Genomic DNA, 14876 nt, shown 5'->3' on the forward strand with positions numbered 1-14876 from the left:
TACCCCAGTGAGAGTCAGTGTGTGTGGGATCCGTACCGCAGTGAGAGTCAGTGTGTGTGGGACCAGTACCCCAGTGAGAGTCCGTGTGTGGGACCCGTACCCCAGTGAGAGTCAGTGTGTGTGTGACCCGTACCCCAGTGAGAGTCAGTGTGTGTGGGACCGGTACCCCAGTGAGAGTCAGTGTGTGTGGGACCAGTACCCCAGTGAGTCAGTGTGTGTGTGGGACCCGTATCCCAGTGAGAGTCAGTGTGTGTGGGGCCCGTACCCCAGTGAGAGTCAGTGTGTGTGGGACCCGTACCCCAGTGAGAGTCAGTGTGTGTGGAACCAGTACCCCAGTGAGAGTCAGTGTGTGTGGAACCCGTACCCCAGTGAGAGTCAGTGTGTGTGGAACCCATACCCCAGTGAGAGTCAGTGTGTGTGGAACCCATACCCCAGTGAGAGTCAGTGTGTGTGGAACCCGTACCCCAGAGAGTCAGTGTGTGTGGAACCGAAACCCCAGTGAGAGTCAGTGTGTGTGGAACCCATACCCCAGTGAGTGTGGATCCAGTACCCCAGTGAGAGTCAGTGTGTGTGGGACCCGTACCCCAGTGAGAGTCAGTGTGTGTGGGTCCCGTACCCCAGTGAGAGTCCGTATGTGTGGAATCCGTACCCCAGAGTCCGTGTGTATGGGACCCGTACCCCAGTGAGAGTCAGTGTGTGGAACCCGTACCCCATTGTGTCAGTGTGTGGGACCCGTACCCCAGTGAGAGTCAGTGTGTGTGGGACCCGTACCCCAGTGAGAGTCAGTGTGTGTGGGACCCGTACCCCAGTGAGAGTCAGTGTGTGTGGGACCCGTACCCCAGTGAGAGTCAGTGTGTGTGGGACCCATACACCAGTGAGTCAGTGTGTGTGGGACCCGTAACCCAGAGTCAGTGTGTGTGGAACCCTGACCCCAGTGTGAATCAGTATGTGTGGAACCCTTACCCCAGTGAGAGTCCGTATGTGTGGAACCCGTACCCCAGAGTCAGTGTGTATGGGACCCGTACCCCAGTGAGAGTCAGTGTGTGTGGAACCCGTACCCCATTGAGAATCAGTGTGTGTGGGACCCGTGCCCCAGTGAGAGTCAGTGTGTGTGGGACCCGTACCCCAGTGAGAGTCAGTGCGTGTGGGTCCCGTACCCCAGTGAGAGTCCGTATGTGTGGAACCCGTACCCCAGAGTCAGCGTGTATGGGACCCGTACCCCAGTGAGAGTCAGTGTGTGGAACCCGTACCCCATTGTGTTAGTGTGTGGGACCTGTACCCCAGTGAGTCAGTGTGTGTGGGACCCGTACCCCAGTGAGAGTCCGTGTGTGTGGAACCCGTACCCCAGAGTCAGTGTGTGTGGAACCCATACCCCAGTGAGAGTCAGTGTGTGTGGGACCCGTACCCCAGTGAGAGTCAGTGTGTGTGGGACTCGTATCCCAGTGAGAGTCAGTGTGTGTGGGACCCGTACCCCAGTGAGAGTCAGTGTGTGTGGGACCCGTACCACAGTGCGAGTCAGTGTGTGTGGAACCCATACCCCATTGAGAGTCAGTGTGTGTGGGACCCGTACCCCAGTGAGAGGCAGTGTGTGTGGGACCCGTACCCCAGTAAGAGTCAGTGTGTGTGGGACCCATACACCAGTGAGTCAGTGTGTGTGGGACCCGTAACCCAGAGTCAGTGTGTGTGGAACCCGTACCCCAGTGAGAGTCAGTGTGTGTGGGACCCGAATCCCAGTGAGAGTCAGTGTGTGTGGAACCCGTACCCCAGTGAGAGTCAGTGTGTGTGGGACCCGTACCCCAGTGAGAGTCAGTGTGTGTGGGACACGTACCCCAGTGACAGTGGGTGGAACCCTTGTTCATGGAATCCAATCCTTTTTTAATGACAGACATGTAGCCACAAGTCCTGGACCCCAGTGTGAGAGTTTGAAATCAGAACGTTGATGAGGTTAACCCTCCAATAACAGTCTGTGTAATTAACAGGAATCGTTCACAGTGGGATCTGTTCCAGGAGGACATTATTCAGCCCCCCTCCGAACAAGAAAAAGCAGCTTTTATTCCGTTGAAACCTCCTGTATTAACTGGGAAATCAAGGTGGAAATTACAGCGAAACCTCAGACCGCTGAAAGTCTCAGGAGACATCGTCACATTATTAGTCACAGGCAATGGGAAGTTATTTCTTCAGTGTCTTTTTAATTACACAGTACCATCAGCAACTCAGACGAATATTAAAAGATATTGGCTCCACAGTGGAAACCCTGTACAAAGCATTGTCCAGTAAAAGCTGTCACCACTGGAGATCACGGGGAAAGACACATTTCAGCACCAAATTCCGGTCAAGCCTTTAACCTCCCGATATCTTCCTGCAAACAAACTCCAGTTTAGGCACTGCAATAGATCTCCCCAGTGGCTAAATGAAGTGAACACAGCCTAAAAACCTGTGTTCCACAGCTGGTCCGTGATGTCAGTTCATTTCTAATGGTCCTTCCAGCCCCTTGAAAACTGGACTCCACTGTACAGAAATAGGAGGTTCTGCGCAGCAGCAGGCACCTTGGCCAATTTGATTTTCCCCATCCTGAGCTCAGGCCATTACTCACCCACACTCAGCGCGCAGGGCTGGGAGTAAACCGGGACCTTCTGTGTTACTGAGCCCCACACAAGAGCTGCTCCTAACCTGATCCATCACTGCATTAAGAAGTGATCAGCTCCCCATTGCAGTGCAGTCACACGAGGGTGGACTTGCTGACTCAAGTTGCTGTGGAGATTAGATCAGTTCTTCTCGCGGTTTAAAACGGGGGTTGCCCAGAACCATAGCTCTGTCTCCAGGTGGCAGCCCCCCCCCACGGAACCGTGGTGACAGGAGCCCAGGATTAATCATCTCCCGTATCAGTGCGAGACCGGGTGGCAACGAAGCTCTTCCCATTGACAGTTTAAAGCCTTGTGTCAAATGGCGTCATCCACTGACAGCAGGCTATCCACAAATACTACCGGCTATCCACCAATACTACCGAAATGCTGAGGAGGTAGGTACCCAACGCACATTCTGGGCACAAGTCCAATTTTATTTGGAAGCAACGTGCCTGTAGCACGGACTCCTGGTACGGGTGGGGTATAGGTCACACCCAGGCGAGCTGGAGTACTGTCAGTAATGCTAAAATAGTTAAATACTGCTGCGAGATGGGGACACAGGAGGGGTGTTCAGGCTGGATCTTCGTGCATGGCACCCTCGATCAGAGGCTGGTCTGGAGCTTGGGAAACCGCAGCCCGATGGTCGGACTATCAAAGGCCACAGGAGTCAGCGGCAGTGAGCAGTCAGCAGAGTCAGTCAGTTACCCAGTCCACAGCTGGAACAGCACTGGGGGGAGGGACAGGGACCGGGGGCAATATTTGGAGACAAGGAGACACAAAAAAAGGAATTTAAAAGACAAAGATGGTTACCTGGCTAATTCAAACTTGCAGCCATCAACATCAAGTTTACAAAAACATTTTTATCAACAACTAAAACTGCTTTTAAAAAATGAATTTTCACAGGAATTGAGATGGGGGAAAAAAAACCAGAAGTGATTTGGTCACTTAAAATACTTCAGTCAGGTGAGTGTGCACGAGCGAGAGTGTGCACGAGTGTGAGTGTGCACACCTGTGTATGTATTTTTTAAGCGTACAATAATTTGCAAAGTGTTATGAATCCACAGTAAAAACGGGATTTGTTCCGGTGCTCCCTGTCGGTCTGTAATCCCGTGTCACCGGTTCAGGCAGAGTCTGCAGTCCCAGACATTAGGAGTTCGAGAGGCCTGTCCCCATGTCAGGCAGGTTGGGACAGGGCATACTTCTCAGAGCGGAGACACTGCTCTAACAGTCACTCCTCCACAATTTGATCGTCTTGTCATTCTCCAGTGCTGCCGATGCGATGATGTTTTCTGTTGGGTGACAGGCTGTGGAGATCACAACATCTGCAACGGAACAGGCAGAGAGTGGATGAGGCAAACGCAGCACAGGGAGAGGAAACCCCTCCAACAAACGCCACAAACAATGCAGGGAATGTCGACAGACTCCGATGGGCAGAGTCAGGGTCAAATAACAAAGAACAAAGAAATGTACAGCACAGGAACAGGCCCTTCGGCCCTCCAAGCCCGTGCCGACCATGCTGCCCGACTAAACTACAATCTTCTACACTTCCTGGGTCCGTATCCCTCTATTCCCATCCTATTCATGTATTTGTCAAGATGCCCCTTAAATGTCACTATCGTCCCTGCTTCCACCACCTCCTCCGGTAACGAGTTCCAGGCACCCACAACCCTCTGTGTAAAAAAACTTGCCTCGTACATCTACTCTAAACCTTGCCCCTCTCACCTTAAACCTATGCCCCCTAGTAATTGACCCCTCTACCCCGGGGAAAAGCCTCTGACTATCCACTCTGTCTATGCCCCTCATAATTTTGTAGACCTCTATCAGGTCTCCCCTCAACCTCCTTCGTTCCAGTGAGAACAAACCGAGTTTATTCAATCGCTCCTCATAGCTAATGCCCTCCATACCAGGCAACATTCTGGTAAATCTCTTCTGCACCCTCTCTAAAGCCTCCACATCCTTCTGGTAGTGTGGCGACCAGAATTGAACACTATACTCCAAGTGTGGCCTAACTAAGGTTCTATACAGCTGCAACATGACTTGCCAATTCTTATACTCAATGCCCCGGCCAATGAAGGCAAGCATGCCGTATGCCTTCTTGACTACCTTCTCCACCTGTGTTGCCCCTTTCAATGACTGGTGGACCTGTACTCCTAGATCTCTTTGACTTTCAATACTCTTGAGGGTTCTACCATTCACCGTATATTCCCTACCTGCATTAGACCTTCCAAAATGCATTACCTCACATTTGTCCGGATTAAACTCCATCTGCCATCTCTCTGCCCAAGTCTCCAAACAATCTAAATCCTGCTGTATCCTCCGACAGTCCTCATCGCTATCCGCAATTCCACCAACATCTGTGTCATCTGCAAACTTACTAATCAGACCAGTTACATTTTCCTCCAAATCATTCATATATACTACAAACAGCAAAGGTCCCAGCACTGATCCCTGTGGAACACCACTGGTCACAGCCCTCCAATTAGAAAAGCATCCTTCCATTGCTACTCTCTGCCTTCTATGATCTAGCCAGTTCTGTATCCACATTCATCACTAAACTGACACAAAGCTGCTGGTTTGTGACATCAGTGGCTTTATCTGACAGAAATGATACTGTCCAGAACACAGGGCATACCCATACGATCAGTGCTAGATCATTCAGGGCTAATACAAGATACTTTTTCACATGAAGGGCTAATGGTTTCCACCTGTACCTAATACTCCCAGTATTGAGCTGTAAAAAGCTCCAACTAAAAGCATACAGATGTAATTGAAGGAAGTGATAGATCTCAGCTTGCATGGAATCCAGTTAACAGGAAAGACAATGTGCAAGAATCATATCATACAATTTACAGTGCAGAAGGCCATTCGGCCCAACCAGTCTGCACCGGTCCTTGGAAATGGCACTCTATAATTTAGCCCACACCTCCACGATAGTGACGTTTAAGGGGCATCTTGACAAATACATGAATAGGATGGGAATAGAGGGATACGGACCCAGGAAGTGTAGAAGATTTTAGTTTAGACGGGCAGCTTGGTCGGCACGGGCTTGGAGGGCCGAAGGGCCTGTTCCTGTGCTGTACATTTCTTTGTTCTTTGTCCACCCTATCCCCATAACCCAGTAACCCCACCTAACCTTTATTTTAGGACACTAAGGGCAATTTTTCATGGCCAATCCACCTAACCTGCACATCTTCGGAGTGTGGGAGGAAACCGGAGCACCCGGAGGAAACCCACGCACACACGGGGAGAACGTGCAGACTCCGCACAGACAGTGACCCAAGCCGGGAATCGAACCTGGGACCTGCAGCAACTGCACTAACCACTATGCTACTGTGCCGCATGTCAGAAACCTCTACAGCACCATTAATCCATGCATGGATATCCAAAACCCTTTCACATTCAAGGAGGTACTTTGGAATGCTGCTGAAGCGCACCTCAACGGCAAAGCTTTCAACCAAACTCGAGTCTTTTAACACTTGTTATTATTCACTTCCTCATTACATGGCAAAACTTTCTAAACCTCCACCACTAGATTCTCTTCCTCTTCTCCAAGACCTGATCTATTTCTGTTCCCTACACTTTGGCAGGATGTGAACAGTAAGATTCCTCAGGAATCTGGACTGCCAACTCAGATATTTAACATTTTTATCAATGACTTGAATGGAGTAATAGGGGGCTGTATAAACAAGTCTGCTGATCACACCATCATAGCGCAGAGAGCAGTAGAAACTTGTTAAAGTTCTGATGAAATTTAACTTTGTTTCTCGCTGGGACATCACAGCGGCACAGTGGTTAGCACTGCTGCCTCACGGCACTGAGTACCCGGGTTCGATCCTGGCCCTGGGTCACGGTCCGTGTCGAGTTTGCACATTCTCTCTTTGTCTGCGTGGGTCTCACCCCCACAACCCAAAGATGTGCAGGGTAGGTGGATTGGCCACGCTAAATTGCCCCTTAATTGGGAAAAAAAATAATTGGGTACTCTTAAAAAAAAAAAAAAAGTAGTTTCTCACCAGATTTCCAAAATTCACAGTATTTTGCTTTTGGGAAGTCGTAATGAGCGAGAGGGGAATTGCAACACCCAGGTGAGGTCACTGCCTGCCATTTGGAAAAACCCGTTTATTCCTGTCTGCTTTCTATCCGTCACAATAAACCAACCCAATCCCATGCTCTTTAATTCTACATGCTAATCTCTTATGTGGGACTTTGTTGAAAGCCTTCTGAAAGTCCAAATAAACCACATCCACTGGCTCCCCCTCATCAACTCTGTTGGTTACATCCTGGAAGATTGGTTACATCCTTGAAGAATTCCAGTAGATTTGTCCAGCACAATTTCCCCAATAAAGATAATAATAATAGTTGTAAATCCACGCTGACTCTGTCCGATCCTGCCACTGTTTTCCAAGTGTTTTGCTATTAAATGTTTGATAATGGACTCTAGCATTTTCCCCACTACCGACGTCAGGCTGACTGGTCTATAATTCCCTGTTTTCTCTCTACCTCCCTGTTTAAACAGTGATGTTTAAATTAGCTACATTAGCCACCCTCCAATCTGTAGGAACTGTTAGAGTTCACAGAATCTTGGAAGTTGACCATCAATGCATCCACTATTTCTTAAATACTCTGGGATGTAGATTTTCAGGCCCTGGGGATTTATCAGCCTTCAATCCCATCTATTTCCCCAACATCATTTCTCTAATAATACTGATTTCCTGCAGTTCCTTCCTCTCACTAAACCCTGCGCTCCCCAACATTTTTGGTATGTCATTTGTATCCTCCTTTGTGAAGACAGAACCAAAGTATGTATTTAGTGGTCAGCCATGTTTTTGTGTCCTATTGTACATTCCCCTGTTTCTGATTGTAAGGGACCAGCTGCTCGTCTGGCTGCATCCCAATCTAAAACAATTTCTTCAACTGCAACCTCAACACCTGACTGCTTCAGCCCCTGGCTCTTCCCATTAACTACACCATTTTTCTAAAACTAAACACATCTAGTATTGTGCATTCCCCAGGGAACCTTCATATTATAAGGATAGCACAGTGGTTAGCACTGTTGCTTCACAGCACTAGGGTCCCAGGTTTGATTCCCACTTGGGTCACTGTCTGTGCGGAGTCTGCACGTTCTCCCCGTGTCTGCGTGGGTTTCCTCCGGGCGCTCCGGTTTCCTCCCACAAGTCCCGAAAGACATGCTTGTTAGGTGAATTGGACATTCTGAATTCTTCCTCAGTGTACCCGAACAGGCGCCGGAATGTGGCGACTAGGGGCTTTTCACAGTAACTTCATTGCAGTGTTAATGTAAGCCTACTTGTGACACTAATAAAAATTATTAAATTAAATTTGGGGAGGGCAGACAAGCCAATGCAATACACAATAAATGGTAGGATTCAGAGAACTGCAACGGAACAAAGGGACATTGGTGTGCATATCCCCAGATCACTGTCCTACAGGCAGACAAGGTGGTTAAGGTGGCAGAGGGAACACGTTCCTTTATTTTTCTGTAATATAAATTTTGAGTACCCAATTATTTTTTCCAATTAAGGGGCAATTTAGCGTGGCCAATCCACCTACTCTGCACATTTTTGGGTTGTGGGGCGAAACCCAAGCAAACACGGGGAGAATGTGCAAACTCCACACGGACAGTGACCCAGGGCCAGGATCGAACCTGGGACCTCAGCGCCATGAGGCAGCTGTGCTAACCACTGCACCGCCGTGCTGCCTCACACTTTCCTTTATTGACCGAGGCCCAGAGTGGGAGAATGCGAAGGCTCTGAGAGAATTATATAAAATACCAGTTGGACCCTGCTCGAGTACAGTATAAAGTTTTAGTTAGTACAATATAGGAAGAATGTGATCAATCCAGAGAAGGTAGACAGGAGACTTCTGGGGATGGTGTAGGAATGAAGAATTGTAGCTGAGAGGTAGAATTGGATTAATGGGATTGTTTTCTTTGGAACAAAGGAAGCAGAGGGGAGATTTAATTGAGGTTTAGAAAATTATGAGGGGCCCAGATCGAGTGACGAGCAAGGAGGGGACATGAGAAGTATTTGGCAGGAAGGATCAAGGAAAACCCAAAAGCTTTCTATAGGTATGTCAGGAATAAGCGAATGACTAGGGAAAGAGTAGGACCAGTCAAGGACAGGGATGGGAAATTGTGTGTGGAGTCTGAAGAGATAGGCGAGATACTAAATGAATATTTTTCGTCAGTATTCACTCAGGAAAAAGATAATGTTGTGGAGGAGAATGCTGAGCCCCAGGCTAATAGAATAGATGGCATTGAGGTACGTAGGGAAGAGGTGTTGGCAATTCTGGACAGGCTGAAAATAGATAAGTCCCCGGGGCCTGATGGGATTTATCCTAGGATTCTATGGGAGGCCAGGGAAGAGATTGCTGGACCTTTGGCTTTGATTTTTATGTCATCATTGGCTACAGGAATAGTGCCAGAGGACTGGAGGACAGCAAATGTGGTCCCTTTGTTCAAAAAGGGGAGCAGAGACAACCCCGGCAACTATAGACCGGTGAGCCTCACGTCTGTAGTGGGTAAAGTCTTGGAGGGGATTATAAGGGACAAGATTTATAATCATCTAGATAGGAATAATATGATCAGGGATAGTCAGCATGGCTTTGTGAAGGGTAGGTCATGCCTCACAAACCTTATTGAGTTCTTTGAGAAGGTGACTGAACAGGTAGACGAGGGTAGAGCAGTTGATGTGGTGTAAATGGATTTCAGCAAAGCGTTTGATAAGGTTCCCCACGGTAGGCTATTGCAAAAAATACGGAGGCTGGGGATTGAGGGTGATTTAGAGATGTGGATCAGAAATTGGCTAGCTGAAAGAAGACAGAGGGTGGTGGTTGATGGGAAATGTTCAGAATGGAGTACAGTCACAAGTGGAGTACCACAAGGATCTGTTCTGGGGCCGTTGCTGTTTGTCATTTTTATCAATGACCTAGAGGAAGGCGCAGAAGGGTGGGTGAGTAAATTTGCAGACGATACTAAAGTCGGTGGTGTTGTCAATAGTGTGGAAGGATGTAGCAGGTTACAGAGGGATATAGATAAGCTGCAGAGCTGGGCTGAGAGGTGGCAAATGGAGTTTAATGTAGAGAAGTGTGAGGTGATTCACTTTGGAAGGAATAACAGGAATGCGGAATATTTGGCTAATGGTAAAGTTTTTGAAAGTGTGGCTGAGCAGAGGGATCTAGGTGTCCATGTACATAGATCCCTGAAAGTTGCCACCCAGGTTGATAGGGTTGTGAAGAAGGCCTATGGAGTGTTGGCCTTTATTGGTAGAGGGATTGAGTTCCGGAGTCGGGAGGTCATGTTGCAGCTGTACAGAACTCTGGTCCGGCCGCATTTGGAGTATTGCGTACAGTTCTGGTCACCGCATTATAGGAAGGACGTGGAGGCTTTGGAGCGGGTGCAGAGGAGATTTACCAGGATGTTGCCTGGTATGGAGGGAAAATCTTATGAGGAAAGGCTGACGGACTTGAGGTTGTTTTCGTTGGAGAGAAGAAGGTTAAGAGGAGACTTAATAGAGGCATACAAAATGATCAGGGGGTTGGATAGGGTGGACAGTGAGAGCCTTCTCCCGCGGATGGATATGGCTGGCACGAGGGGACATAACTTTAAACTGAGGGGTAATAGATATAGGACAGAGGTCAGAGGTAGGTTCTTTACGCAAAGAGTAGTGAGGCCGTGGAATGCCCTACCTGCTACAGTGGTGAACTCGCCAACATTGAGGGCATTTAAAAGTTTATTGGATAAACATATGGATGATAATGGCATAGTGTAGGTTAGATGGCTTTTGTTTCGGTGCAACATCGTGGGCCGAAGGGCCTGTACTGCGCTGTATTGGTCTATGTTCTAACTATTTTCATTATTAGATATTAATATGCAATGTGCAGATTTAAACTAATTGCTGGAAGGATTAGAGGAGAGTTGAGTACTTGTGTCACTCAGAGGCGATCTGGAATTTGTTGCCTCAATGTGGGTAGGGGGGGGGGGGGGGGAGAGGGAGAGAGAGAGAGAGAGAGATAAGAGGCCGAAACTATCACATTCAAAAAAACCACTCGAATATGCACTCGAGGTACTGTAACCTCAGGGCTACGGCCCATGAGCTGGAAGGTGGGGAGAGTGGGCAGCACAATTCAGCCAGCACGGACACAATGGACTGCAACTCTATGTTTCTATGTTGAAGTGTGAATGTGCCCAATTCTATGATTGCTGTTCACAGACACGGGAACCACTCCTTACCTGTATGTCCCTGTAATTTCTGCACAATCTCCTTTGTCTGGAGGTTCCAGATGTACACAAAGTTATCCTCAGATCCGGAGACAATCCACTTCAAAAAGGAAAATCACAATTATTCATCGAAAACCCCCACATCATTCACAGCACAGAAAACAGGCCACAAAGCCCAACAGGTCTATGCTTCAATTTCAGCTCAACCGATCAATATTTCCTTTTATTCCTTCCTCCCTGATACACTTTCCCAGATTCCCCTTGAATACATCTCTGTCTTTCCCCATGACCACACCCTGTGGGAGCGAGTTCCACATTCTCCCTCACTCCCTGTGGGAGCGAGTCCCACATTCTCCCCACTCCCTGTGGGAGCGAGTCCCACATTCTCCCCACTCCCTGTGGGAGCGAGTCCCACATTCTCCCCACTCCCTGTGGGAGCGAGTCCCACATTCTCCCCAGTCCCTGTGGGAGCGAGTCCCACATTCTCCCCACTCCCTGTGGGAGCGAGTCCCACATTCTCCCCACTCCCTGTGGGAGCGAGTCCCACATTCTCCCCACTCCATGTGGGAGCGAGTCCCACATTCTCCTCACTCCCTGTGGGAGCGAGTCCCACATTCTCCCCACTCCATGTGGGAGCGAGTCCCACATTCTCCTCACTCCCTGTGGGAGCGAATCCCACATTCTCCCCACTCCATGTGGGAGCGAGTCCCACATTCTCCTCACTCCCTGTGGGAGCGAGTCCCACATTCTCCCCACTCCCTGTGAGAGCGAGTCCCACATTCTCCCCACTCCCTGTGGGAGCGAGTCCCACATTCTCCCCACTCCCTGTGGGAGCGAGTCCCACATTCTCCCCACTCCCTGTGCGAGCGAGTCCCACATTCTCCCCACTCCCTGTGGGAGCGAGTCCCACATTCTCCTCACTCTTTTGGCGAAGGGGTTTCTCCTGAATTCCCGATTGGATATATTAGTAACTGAAAGTTATTGGGTGGTCTCCTAGTTCTGGTCTTCAACATGTACAGAAACATTTTCTCCATATATATCAGATCAAACATCTTCAGAATTTTGAAGAATTGTCCAAGTCATCCCTCATGCCTGCTCTCCTCTGGTCCCCAGCCTTTTCACTCTTTCCCGTGTTTGGTACTATGCTTGCAAATCCATATGCAGCATGGTGGTGCAGTGGTTAGCACTGCTGCCTCACGGCACCAAGGTCCCAGGTACAATCCCGGCTCTGGGTCACTGTCCGTGTGGAGTTTGCACATTCTCCCAGTGTCTGCCCACAACCCCACAATGTGCAGGGTAGGTGGATTGGCCACGCTAAATTGCCCCTTAATTGGAAAAAATGAATTGGGTACTCTAAATTTAAATTTAAAAAAAATCAAAACTTGCAAATTTAGTGTCTCCATATCTACAGTGGAACATGGAGACCAGATCTGTGCACTGTTAACTGTGGTTAAATCTACACAGATGGATTTGTAACCGACAGTATCTCACTCAGATCAGCAAGATTAATACCAGGAATATTGTCCTTACACCTCATAGAGCTCTTTGATCCCCCCACCCCCCCAAACAATGCAGTAAACCTCACTAGATAATAACAAGGCTGGCCCAAGCATAATGGTCTCCATAGTTCAATAACTCTGCAATGCTCATGTGAGCAGAATGAGGAGTTGGGAAGAGGGAAGCAGAGATCACAGACTCCAGCAGCAAGCCAACAGGAAAGGAGACAAACGGGGGACCTGTTTGCTCTCATACTGAAAATTGGGTACCTCCAGCCACAGAATGAAAGACAAACGATCAGACTTACCTTGCCACCAGTAACAGAGAAGTTGGCGAATATGCAGTACTTCTCATTCTTGTGCCCTGTGTAGGTCTTTAAACACTGGAACACAGACAGTGAGTGTTAGCAACTCCTCCCAGGCAGACAGTGGAGCACACGATCAGCAAACAACATCAGCTAAATCACTCAGGGTGACACACAGGCAGATTAACGACCATTCTATTGGGCCATGAAGATGCAGCTAAAACATCAAAATGAAATCTCAAAGTCAGAATCTGTCAATTCTGTGCATCTGTGATAGTGGGAGCGTGAGGAGGTGATAGTGGGTGCGGGAGGAGGTGATAGTGGGTGCGCGAGGAGGTGATAGTGGGTGCGTGAGGAGTTGATAGTGGGTGAGCGAGGAGTTGACAGTGGATGCGTGAGGAGGTGACAGTGGGTGCGGGAGGAGGTGACAGTGGGTGCGGGAGGAGGTGACAGTGGGCGCTCAAGGAGGTGATAGTGGGCGAGCGAGGATTTGACAGTGGGTGCGTGAGGAGGTGACAGTGGATGCGTGAGGAGGTGACAGTGGGTGCGTGAGGAGGTGATAGTGGGTGCGTGAGGAGGTGATAGTGGGTGCGTGAGGAGGTGATAGTGGGTGCGTGAGGAGGTGATAGTGGGTGCGTGAGGAGGTGATAGTGGGTGAGCGAGGAGGTGATAGTGGGTGCGTGAGGAGGTGATAGTGGGTGCGCGAGGAGTTGATAGTGGGTGCGCGAGGAGGTGACAGTGGGTGCGCTAGGAGGTGATAGTGGGTGAGCGAGGATGTGACAGTGGGTGAGCGAGGATGTGACAGTGGGTGCGTGAGGAGGTGATAGTGGGTGCGTGAGGAGGTGACAGTGGGTGAGCGAGGAGGTGACAGTGGGTGCGTGAGGAGGTGACAGTGGGTGAGCGAGGAGGTGATAGTGGGTGAGCGAGGAGGTGATAGTGGGTGCGCGAGGTGGTGATAGTGGGTGCGTGAGGAGGTGACAGTGGGTGAGCGAGGAGGTGATAGTGGGTGAGCGAGGAGGTGACAAGTGGGTGAGTGAGGTGGTGATAAGTGGGTGAGCGAGGAGGCGACAGTGGGTGCGGGAGGTGATAGTGGGTGAGCGAGGAGGTGATAGTGGGAGCGTGAGGAGGGGACAGTGGGTGCGTGAGGAGGTGATAGTGGGTGCGTGAGGAGGTGATAGTGGGTGCGTGAGGAGGTGATAGTGGGTGCGTGAGGAGGTGATAGTGGGTGCGTGAGGAGGTGATAGTGGGTGCGTGAGGAGGTGATAGTGGGTGCGTGAGGAGGTGATAGTGGGTGCGTGAGGTGATAGTGGGTGCGTGAGGTGATAGTGGGTGCGTGAGGAGGTGATAGTGGGTGAGCGAGGTGGTGATAGTGGGTGAGCGAGGAGGTGACAGTGGGTGCGTGAGGAGGTGATAGTGGGTGCGTGAGGAGGTGATAGTGGGTGAGCGATGAGGAGGTGATAGTGGGTGAGCGAGGAGGTGATAGTGGGTGAGCGACGTGATAGTGGGTGCGTGAGGAGGTGACAGTGGGTGCGTGAGGAGGTGATAGTGGGTGAGCGAGGAGGTGATAGAGGGTGAGCGAGGAGGTGATAGTGGGAGCGCGAGGTGACAGTGGGTGAGCGAGGTGACAGTGGGTGAGCGAGGTGATAGTGGGTGCGTGAGGAGGTGACAGTGGGTGCGTGAGGAGGTGATAGTGGGTGAGCGAGGAGGTGATAGTGGGTGAGCGAGGAGGTGACAGTGGGTGCGTGAGGCGGTGACAGTGGGTGAGCGAGGAGGTGATAGTGGGTGCGTGAGGAGGTGACAGTGGGTGCGTGAGGAGGTGACAGTGGGTGCGTGAGGAGGTGACAGTGGGTGCGTGAGGAGGTGACAGTGGGTGCGTGAGGAGGTGATAGTGGGTGAGCGAGGAGGTGATAGTGGGTGAGCGAGGAGGTGATAGTGGGTGAGCGAGGAGGTGATAGTGGGTGAGCGAGGAGGTGACAGTGGGTGAGCGAGGTGATAGTGGGTGAGCGAGGTGATAGTGGGTGAGCGAGGAGGTGAGTGGGTGAGCGAGGAGATAGTGGGTGAGCGAGGTGGTGATAGTGGGTGCGTGAGGAGGTGACAGTGGGTGCGTGAGGAGGTGATAGTGGGTGCGTGAGGAGGTGATAGTGGGTGAGCGAGGTGATAGTGGGTGAGCGAGGAGGTGATAGTGGGTGCGTGAGGAGGTGACAGTGGGTGCGTGAGG

General features: G+C 50.2%; 1 protein-coding gene across 1 annotated transcript in view; it reads right to left on the minus strand.

Annotated features, from left to right (window-relative positions):
- Window positions 1-2169: 2169 nt before the first annotated feature.
- Window positions 2170-14876, minus strand: part of wdr5 (WD repeat domain 5) — a 73651-nt gene continuing 60944 nt past the window's right edge. Inside the window, exons 12-14 of the mRNA XM_072488942.1 lie at window positions 12662-12736; window positions 10870-10957; window positions 2170-3946 (exon numbers count right to left, since the gene is read on the minus strand). Of these exons, the coding sequence (XP_072345043.1) occupies window positions 3846-3946; window positions 10870-10957; window positions 12662-12736 (264 nt within the window). The 3' untranslated portion in view covers window positions 2170-3845. The remainder of the gene's footprint in view (window positions 3947-10869; window positions 10958-12661; window positions 12737-14876) is intronic.

The sequence above is a fragment of the Scyliorhinus torazame genome, chromosome 22 (genome assembly GCF_047496885.1).
Source record: "Scyliorhinus torazame isolate Kashiwa2021f chromosome 22, sScyTor2.1, whole genome shotgun sequence".
NCBI lineage: Eukaryota > Metazoa > Chordata > Chondrichthyes > Carcharhiniformes > Scyliorhinidae > Scyliorhinus > Scyliorhinus torazame.